Source organism: Octopus bimaculoides, chromosome 21, assembly GCF_046866305.1.
Source record: "Octopus bimaculoides isolate indiv1 chromosome 21, ASM4686630v1, whole genome shotgun sequence".
Taxonomy (NCBI): domain Eukaryota; kingdom Metazoa; phylum Mollusca; class Cephalopoda; order Octopoda; family Octopodidae; genus Octopus; species Octopus bimaculoides.
This window is the reverse complement of record NC_142948.1, coordinates 31,224,760-31,249,759: the sequence shown is the minus strand read 5'-3', so window position 1 is coordinate 31,249,759 and position 25,000 is coordinate 31,224,760. Positions and strand designations below refer to the sequence as shown.

The 25,000-nt window shown below is 36.1% G+C and overlaps 1 protein-coding gene across 1 annotated transcript in view; it reads left to right on the top strand.

Moving 5' to 3' along the window:
- The first annotated feature begins 18,018 nt into the window (after positions 1-18,018).
- LOC106873798 (70 kDa neurofilament protein) overlaps positions 18,019-25,000 on the top strand; it is a 21,895-nt gene continuing 14,913 nt past the window's right edge. Inside the window, exon 1 of the mRNA XM_089339448.1 lies at positions 18,019-18,663. Coding sequence (XP_089195574.1) covers positions 18,203-18,663 — 461 coding nt within the window. The 5' untranslated portion in view covers positions 18,019-18,202. The remainder of the gene's footprint in view (positions 18,664-25,000) is intronic.

Genomic DNA, 25,000 nt, shown 5'->3' with positions numbered 1-25,000 from the left:
GCGCACCTAACAAAATTTAGATTACAGCATAAGGTTGACGGTCAAGCATTAATCACTAGCGTAACCAATATAGCTTCGGTTACCTGTAATCATTCACTCACTCACTCAATCAATCAATCAGCTTGTCTATCTGGCTGCCTGTTTATCTATCTATCTATCTATCTATCTATCTATCTATCTATCTATCTATCTATCTATATATCTATCTATCTATCTATGAGTGTATGCATACATCTTTTTTCTTATCTTTTTACTTATTTCAGACACTGTACTTACTGTATTGAACTTTTTTGCCGAACCGCTAAGTGACGGGGACATAAACACACCAGCATCGGTTGTCAAGCAAAACTAGGGGGACAAACACAGACACACAAACATACACACACATATATATATATATATACATATATACGACGAGCTTCTTTCAGTTTCTGTCTACCAAATCCACTCACAAGGCTTTGGTCGGCCCGAGGCTATAGTAGAAGACATTTGCCCAAGATGCCACGCAGTGGGACTGAACCCGGAACCATGTGGTTGGTAAGCAAGCGACTACTTGCCACATAGCCACTCCTGCGCCTATATATATATATATATATATATATATATATATATATATATATATATATATATATATATATATATATATATATATATATATATATATATATATATATATATATATATATATATATATATATATATATATATATATATATATATATATATATATATATATATATATATATATATATATATTGTTGAAAAGTATATATGTAAATAATTCAACATCACTCTGTATTGGCTGACAAGAGCAAATGTCACATTTCCCTCTTTAGAATTTATACCAAATAATGATGATGAGCTTTATAATAATCTTTTCTGGCACGCAGGCAGACTCACACATACACACACGTATACTCATAAAATACGCACGCACACAAAGACACACATGACGTCATCATCGTCATTATCGTCATCATCGTTATCATAATCACTGTCAGTCAAAGTAGAGCTGGGTGCAATTTCAATTGAGAACCTGACGTGACAAAATATCTGAACTAAAATATCGGAAGTACTTCTGTTTGCCCCCTACTAATTTTGACACATCGTTTCTGTATTGGCCGCAAAAGGCCAAATCGCTAAAACAAAAAATGTGTCATGCAAACGGATTGCCAAAATCTATAGGGATGAATCTAAGCACACGCACTTTTACACACACATACACACGTTTACACACTTACATGTATGTATATGTTTGGACGTGTGTGTGTGTGTATGTATGGGTGTGTATTTATCATATTGAACGGAATATGGGGCAGGCTTTAAAACAATATACCAAAGGTGGTGAAAAATTCTTACACACGGGGTCAAGAGACCGTTACCTGTGTGAGATTAAGGCACGCCGGTGACTCTGACTATCTTCTACATTGACAACCTTCTGCAAACGAACTCTCCCAAAATATGCCCTAGAGCACTTCCGTGTTTGGTTGGACCTTGATGTTTACTACATCATGGGGGTAGAAGGGACCATCAGCTGTATATAGATTTGTTCTGTTGTTTTCTCCCAACAGTCCGCGAAGTCTGTGTTGGATATAATCTTTCTCCATCTCTTCAATCAGCATAATGTTTCCTCTGTCGTTTTACACTACATTCAGCTTGTCAATTGAAATTTTCGCAACCTGAATTCGAAACCTGTAAGGCTCAGACATTCCATGAGTTTCGGAACTTCTCTTGGGGTTCCCAACTTACTTTTTACTTGCCTTTTTCTTTGGTTATTCTTTTCCTTCTTGTTTTTGACAGTTTCTCACCGTTATCCACTCTATGGATATTACTGCTATTCGTGGCATCTGGCTAGTCATCTGTTGGAGAACGAAGCCTTTCGAAATCTCAATCGTCCTCGGCTCTTGGTATTAGTAGCATATAGGACGAAGCGATTTCATTTCCCCCTCTCTGGCTATTTCCAGCAACAGTGATAGTGAAAGACATGGTCTTCATCTCTGGGGCTCTGATAGTATTGCAGTCACCTCTACTGCTGATACTGAAATGATGAAAGGCAAAACTGACTTCGGTAGAATAATAATAATTCTTTCTACTCTAAGTACAAGGCCTGAAATTTTATGGGAGGGGGCTAGTCGATTACACCGGCCCCCAATGCTTGACTTATACTTATTTATCGACCCTGAAAGGATGAAAGGCACAATTGACCTCAACGGAATTTGAGCACCTAAGCAGCGCGAAGAAATGCTTCTAAGCATTTAGACCGACATGTTAACCGTTCTGACAGCTCACCAACTTTGAAGAATGGATAATAAAAGGAACACTATCAAGAACTAGAAATACTTGCTAGCTATCATTCTCCATCCATTTTCGCCACCGACTTTTGCTGCGATGGTCTTGGGAGTTGAGTGCTTAAGCGCCTCCTCCATAATTTAGTTGGACAGACTTTGAGATCAAATATAACCTTTGCCTACTTTTCTGAATTACTAAACGCTGTATAGAGAGCCTTAACGTGTTGGAAGAGTTTTAAGGAAAATATATATTTCAGTATTTGTCTTTTTTTTTCTCAAAGTCAAAAGTCATACTGATCTTGTCGGAAGTAATTCTGGATTTAATGAAGCTGCTACTAGCATTGTCGCGGTGTGAACTATCCCCTAGGGAAACGGAAGAGGATGTAGATAACGAAACGTATGTGTGTGTGCATGTACGTATGTGAGAGAAGTAGAATATGTGTATGTGTGTGTATATATCTATATGTGAGAGAGAGAGCGGGAGAGAGAGAGAGAGAGAGAGAGAGAGAGAGAGAGAGAAAGAGAGAGAGAGAGAGAGTGTGTGTGTGTGCACCTTTAAATGAGTATATGCTTGTATCTGATCTTTTAGTGTCAGCGTAATTATGCATTTGTGTAGGACTTTATATGTTTGTCTTAGTGTTTAGTATATATGTGTGCATATATAGATGTATGCAGGCACACCAAAAAAATTGGAAGAGTCGTTACTGCGTAGGTTAAAATGCCGTGCGGTTTCTGTTCTTACTCTGTACACAATAAGTTCAAACCCTAGCAACGTCAACTTTGCCTTTAATCTTTTGAGGGTCGATAAACAAAGTACCAGTTGAGGACAATGGAAAGCTAAATTGTTAGAGCGCAAGACAATATACCTAGCTGTGTCTTCAATGTGTTTTGAACTATATTATCCCGTGTATCTTTTCTTCCCGAAGACGGTAACTTGAAGGCCATTTGACTGCTTTTTTAAAAAGTAAGTCTAGCGTCCACATAGACGTTTTCTTTTTGGTTTGTGTGTCTGTGTAAATAAGTATGTCAGTAAATGTATATTTGATGTTCATGTCTGTGGTGAGAATCATGAATCATCTCCCCCAAATTTGTAGCCCTCTGTCTATCTTAGAAGCAATTAATCTGATTACTTATGATAATTTCTTTTATATTCCAATTTTAATTACGATTCGTTTAAAGCGTTTGATTTTCTTTATGTTCATTCGTAAACCGGTTTCTTTAGAAATATCGAATAAATCTATAATTTAAAGTGGAATAAATTATTTTGCTGTGAGAATGAAAAGAAATCTAACGTTTCGCGAAGAATTCATTTCTCCCCGACGAAATGTCTGCTCTAAAGTTTACGCTTCTCTTCTTCATTGTTGTACAGTTTTTGGCATTTCGCAAATTTTCTACTCACTATTTTCTAACGAAAACAATCAGAGGAGTTTTATTTGATTCTACTGCTTCACTGTCATAATTAAAACTGGTACTCCGTCAGTTACTATGATGAGAATTCCAGTTGAACGGATCAATGGATGAGTCTTCTCGTGAAATTAACGTGCAAGTAGTTGAGCAATCCACAAATATGCGTACCCTTAAATTAGTTCTCAGGGAGATTGAGCGTGACACAGAATGTGATAAGGCTGGTCTTGTATTACATGCACAACGTATTTTTATCAGCTGAGTGGACTGGAGCAACGCGAAATAAAGTGTCTCTATACAATTATTATATATATACTACACAACTATTATAACTCAATAATCTAAAAAACTATATATTTAAATATTAAATATCTTTTAAAAACACCAAAACAATAAATTTAACCACTATTAATTACATCATAAAATTTAATAAATTTATTTTATAATCAAAAACAATTAATTTAAAGTTATTTAAGATTAATTATTATTAATGATATTTATATAATCATTTATATAATTAATAATAACCAAAACAACATTTAATCTATATGCTCAAGGACATAAATGTCGTCAGGATTGGATCTCACGATCGTGAGCCGAATACTCTAACCACAAAGCCACGGGCTTGCTTAACTTAACATAGCTGCACTTTGCTTAACTTAACATAACTGTGCTTTGCTTAACTTAACTATGCTTTGCTTAACTATGCTTAACTATGCTTGCCTGCCTGTAATTTAATGCAGCCAAACCAGCGCATAATGGGGAAATACTCTGAAAGTAAGATACCATTGAACTGTGAATACAAACGGAATAAAGTAAGTTTCGCGTCAATCGGACCACGGTTACCCGAAATACGCGATTCTTCTAGGTACCTTCATCAATAGCCAAAACGGCGCAAAATGGGAAAATACTCCGAAAGTAACATAACCCTGAAATGGGAATATATAATACTGTGAAAATTTTTTCCATTAATTCTATGTTTACGTTATATAATGATTCTTTTCGCATTTTTGTAGAAGTATGCACATATTCCATAGATAAATGTTGTTACTTGAGTTCAAGTTTATCTCGGAAGTTCTATTTCTATTAGATGCTGTAAATAATCAATAAAACCTTAAAAATGAACTTGTAAACCAGACCTATGATGACACGAACAAACTGAGATATTTAACTAAATCATCATAAAATTAACTTTCATTTTAATGGAATGTTGAAACCAGCTTCAATATTTTTATAACCTGACCGAGCGGGTCACGGGTAGCATAGTATTTTATTAAAATTAAGCAGGCAGATTTGCCCGTAAAATATTGCTATGAATTCCGCAATTGATGGAAAATTCAAAGAAGTTCACTAGTAAAATAACTTCAGAGGAATAGTCCATCGTAATGTCAGTGTTAGGACATCGAGATGTGAATATCGTTCTCCAGTGATGCGATAGATTTCTTACTTTCGACTTGAAATTCTGTTCATAATTCTGTAATATATTTAGATATAAACAAGAGGAAAGACCACTAAGTGGATCCCTTATATGCTAAAAATAGACGTCAAACTTCCCTACCACGAAATCTATGTTTGATGCCTATTTTCAGCATACAAGGGAGCCACTTAGTGGTCTCTCCTCTTGTTTATATCTAAATATAATTCACGGTCCTCGGCCGTTTTTTAATTATGCTGACCACTGGTTGAAATTAATATTATTTAATAATATTAATTTCTACTCTTATTATTCTATCTTTTACTAATGCTTCAATTAGTGGTTAGGGCGTTACATTCACGATTTTGCGATCGTGATTTCGATTCCCAGACCGGGCACTACGTTGTACTCTTGAGCAAAACATTTATTTCACGTTGCTCCTCTTCACTCGATTGTAAATGAGTGACCCTCCGATCGATTGGACACCGACACTATGAATCACATGCTTCGTGATTGTAATTTCTTGCGGTTATCTCACCTTAACTTTTCTCAACTTATACGCTACCACAACAAAGCACCGAATATGGGCGATGCGATTGTTTAGGCGCATATTTTGAATAAAGGTTTTTTTTCTTAAAGAGACTATGAATTTATGTTAAATTTTTTTGAAATGTCTGATTTTACTTGGGACTGGATCTTGCAATCTACTCGATCGAATAAAGTTAACTTTAACTTTATTCGATCGAGTGGCTATTTGCGACAATCTATAAATCTGTGTATTCCAAGGTTGTTTAAGTAGAATATTCTAAGCAATCTTGTAAATATCGAAATTAAATGGCTTCAAATTTTGGCTCAAGGTTAGTAATTTTAGGAGTGGGTCCTGTTGATTATATCGACCTCATTGCTCAACTGGTGCTTATGTATCAATCCTAAAAGAAAGAAAGGCAGAGTCGACCTTAGCAGAATTTGAACTCAGGATGCAGAAAACCGGAAGAAATATTGCCAAACATTTTATTTGACGTGCTAACGTTTTTGCCAGTTTGTCGCTTTTATTAATTTTCCTGATATATAAAAATAAATGCAATTTTATGATAGATGTGACCGTAGAAAACTAAGTTTTAACATTGTGGAGGTTCTTTTGCTGTTTAGATCATGATTCCGATTGGATTGCTGATCCCTTCGTAGCACTGACAACTCAAGGGCGAATTCAAGGCAGCACAACTTACGAAAATATTTCTCAGTGGCCTCAGATAAGGCCCTTTCTGCTATTGCTGCCATTCAAAGACCTATGACAATTTGCAAGGTATCTGAAAATGTGTGCATGATAATGTGTGTGTGTGTGTGTGAGCTTCTGTGTTTACATATACAACCGCATACGAATCAAGGTAAGTTTGGAAGAGATTTAACAGACGTTAACGTCAGAGAAATTTTACAAACAATAAAAAAGCCAAAGAAAACGAAAATATAAAAGAAAATTTTTTGACCGATGGAAAGACAGTGTTGAAAAAATAAAAAAGCAGCTGACTGGTAATTTGTTAAACTTGTTTGTAATTGTAGCATACATGACGAAAAAGACTGTCTGCTAAAACTCTCTCTGCTTCACTTTGTCTCTCTCTCTCTATATATATATATACATACACACGTATAATTTCAGCGTGGAAGGTGTTTATAAGCCATTTAAAAACACACAAAAACCGTTAGATTCACTTCAACATTTAAATTTAATTTGTCAAAATATTTTCGTCGCTTCGAAACCGCGACCTGTTCACTGACAACATTCCGAGCTGCATGGAATTTTGTCAGCGAACAGGTCGCGGTTTCGAAGCGACGAAAATATTTTGACAAATTAAATTTAAATGTTGAAGTGAATCTAACGGTTTTTGTGTGTTTTTAAATGGCTTTTAAACACCTTCCACGCTGAAATTATACGTGCGTATATATGTATATACACACACACACACACACACACACACACACACACACACACACACACACACACACACATATATGTATGCATATATATATATATATATATATATATATATATATATATATTGCGTTCTATATTCTTGTTTTTATCACCAAACCCATTCGTACACAGAAGTTAGACAGATCAATATATAAAGCATATTAAATACAGGAAATACAAACAATGTATAACTGTATAGATATCATAAGGGCCAACTTACACAGAATAGAAATGACATAGACAATTAAAGGGAATGAGGAAGTGTATTAAAGTATTACATACATGTATATAGAAGACACTTGTCCAAGGTGCCACGCAGTTGGACTGAACCCGGAACCATGCGGTTGGTAAGCAAGCTATTTACCACACAGACAACCCTGCGTCTATACACACACACACACACACATATACACACACAGCAATGAAAAGAAGACATAAAATTCTCAAACACATCTTTAATTATAAATTACAAATGTTTCCGTACCATCTTTCGCAATGCGGTAGTATCTTACATAATCAACGCCTTTAAAATACTCTGCTAACACAGAGCGAGAGCAAAATTTCAAGAAGTAATCATAAATGACCCCAAATGAAACGATGATACAAAAAATCGGTGGGTAACATTTAGATTTATGACTGTTGTTTAGAGCCGACACTCTGGCTTTGACACCCAATTGAAATTTCCAATGAAACTCAACTTCATGACATACTGCTAAAATAACGATTTCCGGAAATTAGAGAGCAAATTGAACAGACAACATTGTGTATTTATATCTTTTTACATACAATACATGTGTATGTATTTGTTAGTATAGATGTATGATGTATGTATGAATGTGTGTGTGTGTATATATATATATATATATATATATATATATATATATATATATATATATATATATGTACGTACGTACGTGCCTATATCTATGTATGTATTTGTGGGTATGCATGGTGTGTGCGTGTACGTTGCATTTTGATGTGCATTGTGTTTTAGTGTGCGTGAGTGTGTATCCTTTCTCCATTATTAACATTGTCAGTTTGACCTTTTGTTAGCACAAAATTCGGTTTCCAGTGTGCAGCACCGCCCAGGATGTCATAAACAAGGATTACGATTTCATGATGATATGAGATACATACTCTAGAAAATCTGGGAACCTTGTGACAATTCTGTTCAACATTTTGTTATAATGATGAGACAGATAATATTATGTCACATTTTAAAACACCTCTCAATTGAACTCTAACCAACAACGAGCCAGCAACGTAGCATCTGCGTGGTCTTCTTGATTTGCTACAAATAGCAGCCAAATCTTATTGAAATTATATAGCCTGAGGTCTAAGATAAAAATACGCAAGACATTAAATAATCCTCTCCTCTCTCTTCTCTTTATCCTCTCTCTTCTCTCTCTCCTCTCTCTCTCTCTCTCTCTCTCTCTCTCTATATATATATATATATATATATATATATATATAGAATATACATACATATATATAATATACATGCATGTATATATATAATATACATGCATGTGATGTATATATATATGTATGATATACATGCAGGTATCTATCTATCTATCTATCTATCTATCTATCTATCTATCTATCTATCTATCTATCTATCTATCTATATAATATAATATAGGATAAAATCTTTATAAGAATTTATCAAGTAGTCAGCGGGAAAAAACCCATAAGGAAAAAAACCCATCGTTTTTTTCTTTAAATATATATAATTTATATAAGGGCATTAACTATATAATAATGCCTAACGCTTAGAGGGACTAAATAAGTCAAAACTACCAAAAAATAAGCAACATATTTCCTCGCTTTCGGTAAATATGTTGCTTATTTTTTGGTAGTTTTGACTTATTTAGTCCCTCTAAGCGTGAGGCATTATTATATAGTAATGCCTTTATATAAATTTCATATATATATATATATATATATATATATATATAATATAAATGCATGTATATATATATATACATATATATATATATACAGCCCACGCATACAAAATAGCAACGCAGTCTTGTAAGTCATTTTTTTGAAGCTCCTGTGTACATCCCATATTTTTTCACATTCGCCAGAGAGTCTGGTTTATCCACTCTACGTATTTCTTTTCAGCTGGTGACGTCATCCGGTTCTCACATCCTATTAAGGTAAATCCACTGTCGCACACATAGACAAATTCTGAAAGGGACATAAATTCAAACACACACACACACACACACACACACACACACACACACACACACACACACACACACACACACACACACACACACACACCATCAACACAAACACGGACACATCCGTAAACTCATACACGCAAGCTAAAAGTATCACAAGCAAGATCTTACAAACGTTTACTTAACGGCCAAAGGTGAATAGCTCATGAAGACAGCACACATAAATTTGCGTAGGGATGTGTACCTCAGCGCCTCAGGGAGTGTGTGTGTGTTTGGGTCTATTTGTGTACGTATGTAAGATATGGTCGTATGGCACACTCACACACATACAATTGCATACATATATCTTGCTCACCGATTTTCTTTCTCCCACACACCCAGCGCCTTCTAATCAGATAGACATTACACACACACACACACACACACACATATATATACGCATGTATATATATGTATACATGGTGTATAAGTGCATGTGTGTATGCATAATGTATATGTGCATATATATATGTATGTGTATATATATATATATATATATATATATGTATGTATATGTGCATGTGTGCATGCATTATGTATGTATATGTATATGTATATATATATATATATATATATATATGCATACATGTGTATAAGTGCGTGTGTTTATGCAGAAGATGAATGTGCACATACACGCACTCACATGTGTATACTTGTGTATATGTTCATGTATGTATGCATAATGTATGTTTATATATATATATATATATATATCTATATATATATATATATATATATATATATGTGTGTATGTATATACATACGAGTCCCTGTCCACATATATACATTTACGTACATCTGTAATGGTGAATGTAACGATATAGACGCAATTATGCCTGCGAGCGGTGAACATTATCTTCAACTATACGTTTAGTGTTTTGTTTAATTTTTTTTTTCTTTACAATGCACAGTTGGACAGAAAGACGGCTAAGTTTGTCTTGTGTACAACATATATACATTTACAGGTATTCTCCTACATGTATATATATATTTGCACAATCACCCACAAGCATGTACACAAATACAAAATATTTCCTCTCTCTCTTTCTGTCTTCTTCTCCCTCCCCCTTTATCTCTCTCTCTCTCTCTCACGCACACACACACTTATGCATGTATATGTATACAGACAGACACACCCGCTAACATTCGAATACACCACATGTACAGACATACACCACATAGACTTTCCTAGTTTTATGCACAATTCTGATAATTGCAGATAGATTTAAATATGGAAATTGTCACAGAAATATTAGCGCAGGCACACACTGACACACACTTATATATTGTATATATGTATGTACATATATATATATATATATATATATATATATATATATATCATATATGTAATATATATAAAAATATATATGTATTATATATATATATATATATATATATATATATATATATATATATATATATATATATATATATATATATATATATTTATACATATATAAATATATCTATGTAATATATATATATATATATATATATATATATATATATATATATATATATAAATATATTCATATAAATATGTATAAATATACATATACGTATGTAATATGTATATATATATATAATTAATGTCTATTACACATATTTTTCGATTATATCGTTTATCTTTCTGTATCTTTTATCGTTTATTTGTTTTAGTCATTAGACTGCGGCCATGCTGGGGCACCGCCTTGCAGAATGTTTAGTCGAATGAATCGATCCCATTCCTTTTTTTCACGCCAATTCATTTTCATATATTCATTTATTTCGAATTATATAGCATGAGTATCTATGTAGTTGCATTTGTGCATTTGTGTGCGTGTTTGTATATCTATCTCTCAGTGGTAAGAAGCTTGCTTCCCACCCACATGATTCCAGGTTCAATCCCACTGTGTGGCACCTTGGGCAAGTGTCTTCTTCTATAGCTTCGGGCCGACCAATTTATAAGTAATAGAATTGATTCCTTGCACATTAAGGATCGTAGAGTGTTTCGCCCCTATTTTGAGTAGGTCTAGTATTCATGTTGATGCCTTCTCACTCACTCTCTCTCACTCTTTCTGACTCGCTCTGTATCCTCTCTTTCTCTGTATATCTCCCCCCCCCCACTCTCTCTCTCGGTGCTTCGATCACCTTATGTCATTAATACTAAATGCAGGTAATTAGTGCTGGTGAGAAACTCCTCTCTGGTATTGATTAGGAACGTTACATTTTTATACAAACTAGTTCAAAGACACACACAGAGACATACATACACACACACACATATATACACGCGCACACACATATACGCACACTCAAAACCAAACATACAAATAAAGCCTGCAAACATCTTGATTCAAGCAAAGAGGACTTGTCAATTTGTTAGTGACCGACTTAAATTCTGCGAAGAAAAACTTTGATACTCTTTAAAAAGACACACGCACTCATATATATATATATTATATATATATATATATATATATATATATATATATATATATATATATATATATATATATATATTATTCAAACGTTTGTACTGTATGTTTCTGTTCATGGATTCATTCCGGATATTATTATTATTATTATTATTATTATTATTATTATTATTATTATTATTATTATTATTATTATTATTGTATGAGGAATATTGAATGTCTTCATGCACTTCCTGTCTGATAAAGAAACTCACACTGCCATGTCCCTAGTGATGGACCTGATTGACGTAGGGGGATCGTTGTCAATCATGGCCCGGATCTCACCAACAAATTCAGGATTTCCTTTCCTAGCAGAACGACCAGACTGAGTTTTCCGAGTTGCCGTACATTCGTAATCACCATTAGATTCATCCAACTCTTCCTGAATCCTCTGCACTGTACTCAGAATGACATCCAAACACTCTGAAATGCTCGTATTGTAGCTTCCGGCACGAATGCCAAGCAGAACAACACATTGCTTCAAAATGTTTGGCAGAGTGAATTGCGTCATGGTGCTGTTTTTCTCACAGACGGTGCCCAACTAACCCTACTATACTGTGTATTCGAGACAAAATAAAAAAAACTAACAATGCACATGCGCGAAATTACACACGCACACACCCTTATTTATACATACACACGACGGGCTTCTTTTTGTTCCCGTCGTGCAAATCCTAGTCACTAGACTTTAGTCAGTCCGCGGCTATTGTAGAAGACATTTGTCCAAGGTGCCACGCATAAGAAATGAATCCGGAACCATTTGCTTAGGAAGTAAACTTCAAACTACACCTTTATATATATATATAATTTAGAGAAAAGAACCAAAGTTCATGAACTCATCCATGAAAATTCACAGTCACATATAGAAAAAATTAATAAGTAAATACGCGATAAATAAGTATGATAAAATACAAAGTAAAAATCATAAAATATGAATTCATGAACTTTGGTTCTTTTCTCTAAATTATATATTTATATATTATATACTGTGAAATTTAATTTTCAATAAATTGAATTTAACTGAGTTTTTACCTGTAAATTTGGATTTTATCCCTAATATTATTATCATTATATATATATATATATATATATATATATATATATATATATATATATATATATATATATATATATATATATATATATATATATATATATATATATATATATATATATATATATATATATATATATATATATATATATATATATATATATATATATGTATATATATATATATATATGTATATATATATATGTATATATATATATATATATGTATGTATATATATGTATATATCTCTTTTACTTGTTTCAGTGATTTGACTGTGGCCATGCTGGAGCACCGCCTTTAGTCGAGAAAATCGCCCCCAGGACTTATTCTTTGTAAGCCTAGTACTTATTCTATCGGTCTCTTTTTGCCGAACCGCTAAGTTACGGGGACATAAACACACCAGCACCGGTTGTCAAGCGATGGTGGTGGTGGTGGGGAAACACAGACGCACAAACACACACACATATATATATACATATATACGACGGGCTTCTTTCAGTTTCCGTCTACCAAATCTACTCACAAGGCTTTGGTCAGCCCGAGGCTATAGTAGAAGACACTTGCCCAAGGTGCCACGCAGTGGGACTGAACCCGGAACCATGTGGTTGGTAAGCAAGCTACTTACCACACAGCCACTCCTATGTATTATACACACACACACACACACACACATACATATATATGTGTGTGTATGTATTTATATGTGTATTTGTAATTGTGTATAAAGGGTGCTGGATTAAACCCTTTGCAGTATTTCGTGAATTTTACATCCCCTTCGTGTTCTGACTTCATATTGCACTGAGGTTGGCTTTGCTTTTTATCCGACGGAGGACGAGAATTCAAAGTAGTAGACAATTAATGGCGGTCTGTATAATTTATAGGCTGCTCCTTCCACCAAAATATGTGGCCTTGACCTTATGCTAGAAAACATCGTTTTTAAAGGGCAATACATTGACACCATCGCCAGATCGTCAAACTAAATATCATGTGATATTTAGCCACATCCTCTTACGTTCTGTGTTCAAATGCCGTTGGTGTCGACTTCACCTTTTATCTTTCCGGGGTCTGATGAAATAAAAAAAAATAGGTCCTTTATATTCAACTCTATCCTTACCACCTCTCGTAAACTATGTGGCCTTTGCCTATTTTAGAAATCAAGGATGCTAGATTGGCAGAATCGTTAGAGCGTCGAACAAACTATTTTGCGGTGTTTCTTCCGGGTCTTTATGTTCTGATTTCAAATTCCGCTGATGTTAACTTTACCCTTCGTCGTATCAGAGTCGATAAAACAGAGCAGTCAAGTAATGAGGTCGATGGCATCAACTGACCTATTTTAAAACCACCGGCCTTGGAGCCAAAATTTGAAACCAAGACGGCGAGTTGGCAGAATCGTTAGCGCGTCAGGCAAGATGCTTAGCAGCATTTCGTCCGTCTTTATTTTCTGAGTTCAAATTCCGCCGAACTTGACTTTTCTGTCATCCTTACGGGGTCGATAAAATGAATAACAGTGAAACACTGGAGTCGATGTAATTGACAAATCTCCTCCCATCAAATTTCGGGTTTTGTGCCTTTAGTCGGAAGGATTATTGTTATGACGGCTGGTTGCCAGAATCGTTAGCACGCCGGGCGAAATGCTAAATATTTTGTGTGCCACTACGTTATGAGTTCAAATTCGCTAAGGTCAACTTTGCCTTTCAACCTTTTGGGGTTGATGCAATAAGTACCAGTGAAACACTGGGTCGATATAATCGACTATCCCCTCCACCAAAATTTCATGCCCACTACCACCACCACCACCACCACCACTACTACTACTACCACCACCACCACCACCACCACCACCACTACTACTAGTACTACTACTACTACTACTACTATCATTAGTAGTAGTAGTCGGATACTGGACGTTGATGATGGTGAATGGGTATTATTTTCTTTAACGAAGCTCATCTTGACCGAAGTGCGACGGAGGGTGGGCATTTTGTATCTGTCATGCTGCCAAGTGGCTATTGTACTGCACAGCGGAACAATGTTGACGGTAGAAAGTCAAGTCACACATCCCGGTAGAGGGTAACAGGAAGACAGGAACAATGATGAAACATGAGCGATTTTGAGTGCCTGAGAAGTTCTTACATGAGAACATTCAAATCGGAGTTATGAAGAATTTCCCTAAGTCTTTAAACCAACAAAGCCCTCAGAGATATTTGACTATTTGGGATACACTCTGTTGATTTGTTTGTGTTGGAGCCGCTAGCCAGAGGATTTGTTCGAGATGTGCCTGAGAAGCACGCAGTTAATTAGCATCCGTACATTGCTGATTTGCAGGCTTTTGCCGAACAGCTGTTAGCAAGAGCTTCACGGACGCCTAAAAACCGATATAACTATAAAGATCGACTTATCGCCTGCCTTTGGGGAAGAAGACTGTGTCATTTTCTTCCTCCGGTTGTCTTTTGCGCGGCGTCTATAGTGTCTGTAGTTGTGAGTTGAACAGGATTGAAATTTCGGAAGATAGTGTTTAATCTCTCAGATCAAGTCCTCACTAACTTCTTTAAAACCCACTTGAAGAGAAAGGGGAGGATAGAAAGGAGTATGCTGCTCTTTTAAAAATAGCTAGCTGAGACCAGAGAAATCAATCGGTGTGGTTAACCCATAAGCATTCATATTTCTTTTTCAAATGTAATGCTTATTTATTCACAGTTTTGAATTAATCATGCATTATTTCACAGCTTTGAGATTTCAATAAAATGATGGTTTATAATTAGAATAACATTGTAGGGTAGGTGTAAGAGGCTAGATCTGACCAGTTTAAACATTCAACAGGTAGAATTTCGGGCCTAATACGGCCGGTATAAATGCTAAATGTTTAAATGAAGCTGCACTAATCATGCGGCTGGATGCTGGCTGCCAAAGCTGAAGGGGAACGAATTTAATTGCTTTTTTTGATTTGTCAGCGAAATCCAGGATCTTGTGTTTGTGGGTACCGCGAATCACTCTATATAATTGCCTCCCCACCACAGTTTTAGGGATCACTCCTAATTGTCATATTGTTACCTTCTGCTGTTACAACTAATTATTGCTATTTATTTATTATTAATATCGTTATTGCTCTTGTTGATCTCACCCATTCAATTCGATGCAAATACTTCCACGGCGTCTTTGTTGCTTTTCTTTTGTATTCAACTTTGTATTGTCCCCAACCGTCTTGGACTCGTATGGCCAATAAAAGAAACCATCATCATCATCATCATCATCATCATCATTATTATTATTATTATTATTAGCATTAACAACTATTTATTAATTCGAATGTGAGTGTTACAGAAGAGTGAATTAACAAGTATACATGAAGGTAAAAGATTCAGGAAAGACCCGTTATAACCCGTTATACAAATTAATATTGTCATTGTAGTAGGTCTGAGTGTTCTGCTCATTTATACATTCTAATGCGTGCGTACCCCCCCCCCCCCCGCCCCTCCACAGACAGACAGACAGACCGACAGACAGACAGACAGACAGACAAACATGCAGACATATACACACATACACATTCACACATATATACGTTGCCGGAAGAGTAAATAAATAAATAAATAAAAAATAATCCTTTTTAACGGTTTAAACACACACACACACACACACACACACACACACACACACACACACACACACACGCACACACACACACACACACACACATATATATGTGTGTTTTTATGTAAGTGTACAAGAATTTTCGGATGTGTGTGTGTGTGTGTGTGTGAGTGTGTATCACTTTATATATATTTCTAAAGGGTTTCTTTCTGTCTATATAACCCGGTGTGTATGTATAGATGAGTATATATATATATATATATATATATATATATAATGTTCTTTTATGTAAAATGCTTCTACACACACACACACACGAACACACACACATGCACATTCGTGCACACACGTGTACATACATACACGCAGATATATGAGTGTGCACCTGTGTGTGTGTATGTGTGTGTGTGTGTGTGTGTGTATGTGTGTGTGTGTGTGTACGTGTGCATCTGTGTAAGGAGGTGATATTTTACTTGATATACGTGTCATCCTCTCAGTCAACTTTTCGTGGAAGTGCGTGCTTACGTACAGGGGTGTCTGTGTAAGTGTGTACGTGTGTATGTGCATATTTATGTATGCATGCATATATATATATATATATCTATCTACGTGTGTCTGCATATGTGCGTATGAGTGTATATGTATATTTGTGAGTGTGCATGCGTGTGTTGTGCGTGTCTCTCGCTGTGACTTCGAGAAAACAAACAAAATTTCAGGTAATTATTTACTTAGGGTGTATATATGTATTAACTTACTTATATACATGCATACATGCATGTATGTATATATATGTATGTATGTATGTGTAGGTGTCTTTTATCTTAGAAAATCCTTGTAAAATGTGTCACACGCACAAACACACACACTCACACACTCACATACACATACTCACAAACATATATGTAGGTGTATGCGTATGCGTGAGCATACATACATACATACATATAAATATATATATATATACATACAAAGCAAGCGAGAGAGAGAGAGAGTGAGAGAGAGGGTGGGAGGGAAGATTAATAGAAAAGTGGGAGGAATGGTCGAAAATTTATAGTTCACTTCTCTATGTATGTTTCTTTTTTTCTCAAAGTGATTTTGTTTTTTTTGAAAATTCTCACATATTGTCCCGTCTTTCATGCCATGTCGCTTTCCCTTCACACACACACACATACACATACACATGCACTAATACTCATCAACATTCAACCTCTTTTTCTTCTACTTCTTCATCTTCCCTCATGCTTTCCTTTGCTCATTCTCTTTGTCCTTTCCTCTCTCCCTTCCTCCCACGCCGTCTCTATATTTCTTTCTCTCCTCTTGCCTTCGCCTAATCCTCTCTCTGTTGCGACCTCGTTCTTTCTTTCTTGGTCTTTATCTTTCTCTTTTGACCACTCTCACTCCAACAATTCTACATGTACACACAGGCACAGACACGCACGCACACTAACACACACAGTTTGTGTGTGGTGCGGTATGGTGTGAGTGTGTGTGTGTAAATGTATATAGGTAAAGGATAGATGTATGCATATATGTATTTCGAGAAAGAGGGTGAGGGTGAGAGAGGGATGGATATATATAAGAGAGACCAGCAACGATGCGATTCCCGCAGTTGCTGGCAGCATCAGACACGTCGTTGACTTTTTCATTCCATTCCAGCTTTTAGGATAAACTCCAGTTTGGATTGCTATCGACTGTACGGTTGGTATTGCAGTTTACCCGGGAACTTCTTACACTGGGTTTATTCAAACAACAGCAACATTAATAACAGGAACAACAACAAACAGCAAAAATGAGTCATAGTGTAAAATCATCCTACAGAAAATCGATAGGGAGTTCCTATCCGGCTGTATCTACCAAAATAATTCGCAAATCTAGGACAATAAGTTCCGGAGGACAACTTGGGTATGGCGGACCCTTACATTTCAAAGACGGCGTCGTTAGTTCGCTTTCTCAAAGAGGGGCCACTGATATCAAATGCACTAGGGAGAAGGAGAAAAAGGAGATGCAAGATTTGAACGAAAGGTTCGCCAACTACATCGAAAAGGTTCGTTTCCTTGAAACTGAAAATAAGGCGTTAAAAGATGCATTGAAAAAACAAAAACGCGACTTTAACATTGAGCCGATGAAGGCTATGTACCAGGTTGAGATCGACGAACTCAAGAAACAACTGCTAACAACCACCGATGAAAATGCAAATCTGAAAGCCCGTATTGCAAATTTAGAAGAGGAAATGGAGACCTTAAATGGCCAGTAAGTACGAATATTTAGCAATATTTCTTTTTTTTTTTGCTTCTGAGCTCACGTTGTCGCTCTCTTCATTTTATGTCAACCTTCCAAAATATCACCCACCTTTCTCGTTTCCTTATTTTGTCACTTTTGGTCAGTTGCGGTCCATTTCTATAACGTTGTTATCCCTTTCATATATTCTATCTCTCGCTCTTCCCACCTACTCTGTCTAAACTTTTACACATTTCCAATTGAAACAATTATATAAAGCTTGTGCTTGGAACCGACAAATTACACGGAACCAGTTTATTAGATGAACATGAAAAAAAAAAAAAAAGAAGCATAAATGCTACTATGATAACGATAGAGCAGTTTATATATGTCATATACAGGTTGAATCTCTTAAACTCAGAAATCTAACCCCAAGAGAAAAGCCTCTATATAAACATGGTATTGCCGGTTCATTTCGCGCGCGCACATACACTCACACGCACACGCACACGCACAAATGTATTGATGCCTTATGGAGTAATACAACTAATAATGCTTCCAAACAAGGCTCTTTGTAGTTTTGTGTAATAGAAAGTCTAAATCAAAAAAAAAAAGGAGTTACCGGACCATAGAATGTCGGATTTAAGAGGTTCAACTTGTTTTGACACACGTCTGTTGCATTGAGAGTTCACTCAGGACTTAAAAATCGTATTTAACAAATATTTAGTATGGAAGAGGAGAACGGTTATAGGTTGTTGAATTTTTTTAGAAAGAACAGCCAAATCTGCGTCAAGTCACACACATCCTGGATAATATACTCTGTGATAAATTGTGTCTGGAAATGAGAGAATCAAGCTTTGAACACCTTTGATTATAGCTCAGCTTGAACAAGGTTGACTTGAGGCAAAACAACAACAACAACAACAATAACTATGTTTTAGTAGGACTGATGTTTTCATCTTGGTTGTTGCATTCACTACACTTCGGCTATTGTACCCTCCAGCCTTCTTCAGGTGTATCTTTTGATTCACCTTATTGCCTTCTCTTCGATTGAACTCGGAATCTCTAGGTGTCTGCACTGTAGTAACTAGCGGCTTTATCCATTGCTCCTCTTCCACCAAATTTCAGGTCTTGTGATTAAAGAAGAAAGAATGTGCGCATTAAGTGTGTGTGTGTGTGTGTTTGTGCTGTCCCCGACAGGTTGACAACCGGTGCTAGTTTGTTTGTATCTCTTTTATTATAGTGGTTCAGATCAATGATAATATAAGTACTACGCTTAAAATAAGTACTGGATTCGATGTAATAGACTAAACTTGTCTAAAAAGCAATGGTCACACTTGAGTAACTAAAGCAAATGTAAAAAAAATTTAAGAATAAAGCCCTGATTTTAAGGAAAAAGTTTATGTAATTAAACCAAGTTCAGTACATGACAAGCACTTTACTTTATCGTCCTCGAATGTCTAAAAGCCACAAGAAAGCATCGCTTTCAAATTCTGCTAATTCCGTTCAATAACAGCCACATCAATAACAACAGCATTTGCTAGGATACTTGGTTCTTCAGCGTCTAATTGTTAACAAAGGAGGTTTCCTCTCTAGGGCGAAGAATTATTAATATTTAAACCTTAATTAGTTGCTGGCATTCTATCAGGTTTCTGGTATCGTCCTTGTTGGGGGTACTGTTCAACATGTATATGGTTCGGTACTTCTGGTGACTCCGTTCCACATACATAACCATCCTAACGAAGATTACTGATGGTTGTGTGGTAAAGTTTACACACTAACATGCTGCGATTACCGGCGCTCTGTAGCTTGGCTATAGTAAAAGTTGGTCGATCGTCCAGCATATTTGAATATAAATTCTGTTGTCTTAAGTTTACTGTGTCTCAATGAAAAGACGCGATACAATGGAAAGGTTCTCAGTTTGAAAAGGGCTGATCAGGATTGGGGTAAATAACAACACCAGCAACTTCGACAAGTGCCCAAGTAAAGTGGTCGTATATTAAGTGCAGAGTTTGGATAAGTTTGCATGTCATGGGGAAGAGAATACTTAAACAGTTCCGGACTGACTACTTGTTCCAGTGTGTGTGTGAGAGAGAGGAGGGAGAGAAAGTAAGCGAGAGAGAGAGAGAGAGGAGGGAGAGAAAGTAAGAGAGAGAGAGGGGGGCGATAAAGAAAGAGAGGGAGAGAGGAGAGAGAAAGAAACAGAGAGAATGAGAGAAAGAGAGGGATGAGAGAAATGGGGGAAAAGAGAGAGATGAGGGATATAAGAGAGATTGGAGAGATGGGAGAAATGAAAATATAGAGAGAGGGATGAGAAATAAAAAGATAGATAAACAGAGAGAGAGAGAGATGAGAAATAAAAAGATAGATAAACAGAGAGATAGAGAGAGTTTAAGAAAGAGAGGGAGAGAGAGAGAGAGGGAGGGATGAGCTTGATGGGAGAAATGAGAGATGAGAGATATAGGAGAGATTAGGAGAGATGGGCGAAATGAGAGGAGAAAAGGGAGGAGAGAGAAAGGTAGAGAGAAAACCAGGTCTTTTCGCTCACAGAAGAAAAGTCAGTTTCCGAAACGTCAGAATATCTTCTTTTCTTCTCTCCATCTTCCCCTCTCCGCCCAGCAAACGGGCGCATACGAACTTGTTCCACAGCATGTGAACTTATATACAGACTTCCTTCTATACACTCATCTAACTAAACAGGCCAAACCTGTGTGGTTTTTTTCAGACTATGTACACAACTGTCTGTGACGGAATGTCATTTGCAAGTTGATTCAGTCAGTTGTAGCTCCACTTATATATATATTTTAACCTCACCCTACCTCCTGCTCTGACTCCCCATTTCCGTCCTTTACCCCACTCTCTTTCGTGACATTCTTCCCGATTTTGCTTTATAAAATTAATGAATGAATAACAGCTTTACAAACATCAGATATGTAACCTCCTCCCTCACCAGTTCAGAGCAGCTTCGTAGCTTACGTGTTATTCTAAATGATCATTCGACCTGCTCGAAATAGCAGCCGGATTTCTTTAAATTCTATTTTTTATAGTCTTAGTAATAATCTTTTCTACTATGGACATACGGCCGAAATAGTTTAGGGGAGGGTAGTTAATCAATCTTATCAAGCCACAATGCACAACCGGTACTTATTTCATCGACCCCGAATGGATGAAAGGTAAAGCCGACCTCGGCCGAATTTGAATTCAGAGCGTAAAGACGGACGAAATGGCAGTTTATCCGGTGTTCTACCAATTCAACCAGCTCGCCGAATTAATAATAATTCAGGATATAAAGACGGACGAAATGCCGCTAAGCATTTTGTCCGGTGTTCTAACAATTCAGCCAGCTCACCGCCTTAATGATAATATCCTTATAATCTCTGACTTGCCCGAGTGAAAAGACTTTCTCCAATCCCTGGTTTTACTTTTCTGCTCGGTAAATCTTACAAGTTTATTTCTCATTTTGTATCTTGTGCATGTTACTCAATGCATGCGTTTTAGTCTAGAGCATTCTTTTTATTTGCGTAAGCTATCTTTATAATGTATAGTGTATGCGTAGTATTAAAATTGTTTGAAAGCAGAGATCCAAATGACAAACATTCGCGGCCATGCTTATAAAATCAAAAAAACAACACAGCGCCCATGACTCCCGGAAACATTTTTTCACGCTCAGAATTGCTGAAGCTTGGAATAAACTACCAGCATCAGCTGTCGAGACTCAACATCCTTCAAAACTTCCATGCTTCCTGAAATCCGTCAACATTACACCTGATGGCCTGTTTTTCTTTGTTTTTAGTTGTAGTGCACCTGAGCACTGTATATAACAATTTCCATCTTTATCATCTGCGCAGGCAGCACACTTTGCCACGAAAGGATTGCAAATGCATCGGTGTGATTGTATTTAAAGAATAAACTGGTATTTTCTGTCTTTCCCTCAAAACTCACTGTACGACTGTGTGTCGTACAGAATACAGTGATAGGAAACTAACCTTTTTTTTTTATTTAAAGGTGAAATTTGGTTACCTTTTCTAGGAGATCGGGCAAACTAGTTGAAGCTACAGCGTCGCATCATTATTGACTGCTACCTACTCTGGTAATCATTATAAGACTATGATTTAAGACTGATTTAAATATGTATATTTTGTGTGTGTATGTATGCTTATATATATACACACACACACACACACACACACACACACACACATATATATATATATATATATATATATATATATATATATATATACACATGCATACAAACATGCATAATGGAGACACCTTCTTAAATGGAAATCTTATTATTTAATATGTAGCTTAAGGCAGCGAGTAGACAGAATCGGTTGCGCGCCGGGTAAAATACTTAGCGGCTTTCGTCTGTCTTTACATTCTGAGTTCAAATTCGAGGTCGACTTAGCTTTCATCCTTTCGAGGCCGATAAAATAAGAGCCAATCCAGTCCTGGGGTGGATATGAATAACCTGCCCCCATCTCCTAAGATTACTGACCTCGAGCCAAATTTTGAAACCATTAGTTAATATGGGGTTGGCCCACCTTCAATCACTGCTTTAATACATCGAGGAATTGACTCGTACAGGCTCTGAGCAGTTGCTGGGTGAATTATGAGCCATTCTTCAGCTCTTTCAGTAACTATGGCGGAGGGAAGCAGTTCTTCGCTTGTTACTCCGAAATACGCCATAAACTTTCGATCATATTGAGATCTGGTAATTGGGGTGACAATTCAAGCGGTCCTACTTCATGTTTTTGCTCTTCATACCAATTTTAAATAGCATAAGCTGTGTGAATAGGCACATTATCGTTCTAGAATATTGCGTTATAATCAGGGAACAATATTTGTACTAAAGCATAGACACGATCAGCCAAATTACTCAGATAATCGTAGGAGTTAACTAAAGGATTAAGAGGATTCCAAGGCATCATTGTCCAAATCGTCATAGAGCTACTCCATGCTTCACTGTAAGGGATAAACAATCTGGGCTGAAGGCTTCTTTGGATTGTTTCCCGACACAAACTCTTCGGAGCGGAAAAATAAAAGGGTGAATGATGACTCACCAGAGAAAATACATTGTTTCTTTGAGTCATTGACCACTTTTGATAGATTAGACACCATTTTTTTTTTTACCATTTATCAATTGTCTGTCAGTGAAAGATTTTTGCTCTCCTTCGAATATTTTACACTTTCTTTTTCATATCTACAAAGTAGCTCTAGTAGGCTATTTTGTTCTATACTTTTAGGCAGAAGAAACGGTGTGAGTTTTAACGTAGGGTATGTGATACAAGGGGAGTTTTATTTTGGATACATATATAATACGTATATGTACACATATCATCCTCATTGTTACATACTAGTCTCAGGTCAGCTATGATAGATCAGACATGATCAAATGTTTCCAATCTTACCCATTGCGTCTTGTATTTTGTTCTTGCATATCAATGACTATCTTCGCATAATCTAGTCTTTTCTCAAAACGGTAGAGACGGAGTAACTTTAGGAAGGTTTATCTTCTAGTTCATATTTGTTTCGAGTCAGTGGACTAGAGCCAAGTTGGGTCCCCGTCATGAAAGGTTTAGTCGAACAAATCTCCTCAAGTACTTAATTTTTAAGTCTGGCTCTTATTCTAACAGCCTCTTTCGATGAACCAATAAGTGACGGGGAGGTAAACAAACCAACACCAGTTTTCAAACGCTGAGTATGAGGTACGAAACACAAGCTCAAAGACACACATACGTCGGGCTCACACCCACATTGTAGTGAGTTCGATTCCTGGATCGGCCTGTGTGTTGTGTTCTTCAGCGAAACACTATTTCCCGTTACTCCAGTTCACATAACCGTAGAAATGGGTTGCGACGTCACTGGTGCTAAGCTGTATGTGTGTGTGTGTGTGTGTGTGTGTGTGTGTGTGTGTGTGTGTGTGTGTGTGTGTGTGTGTGTGTGTGTATAACCTTATAATAAACAGCAAAACCTTGTAAATACACATACCCAGGGTTTCTTGGCCGAAATAGTAATTTATTCCGATATTTATCAAGCTGAAAACAAAACCGTTTGGCAGATAATGTTTAAAAAAGAGACGGTCTTGTTTTCAGCTTGAAAACTTGTTGAATAAATTATCATTTCAACAAGGAAATCCCGAGTAACTGTATTTACAAGATTTGCGTTTATTTTTTGTTTATTATAAGATTATTTCTACTCTCGTAGCTGATCGACTGCTTTTCTACTTGGTGAAGCATTACTACATTATATATATACATATATATACATACATACATATATATATATATATATATATATATATATATATATATATATATATATATATATATATATATATATATATATATATATACACACACATACC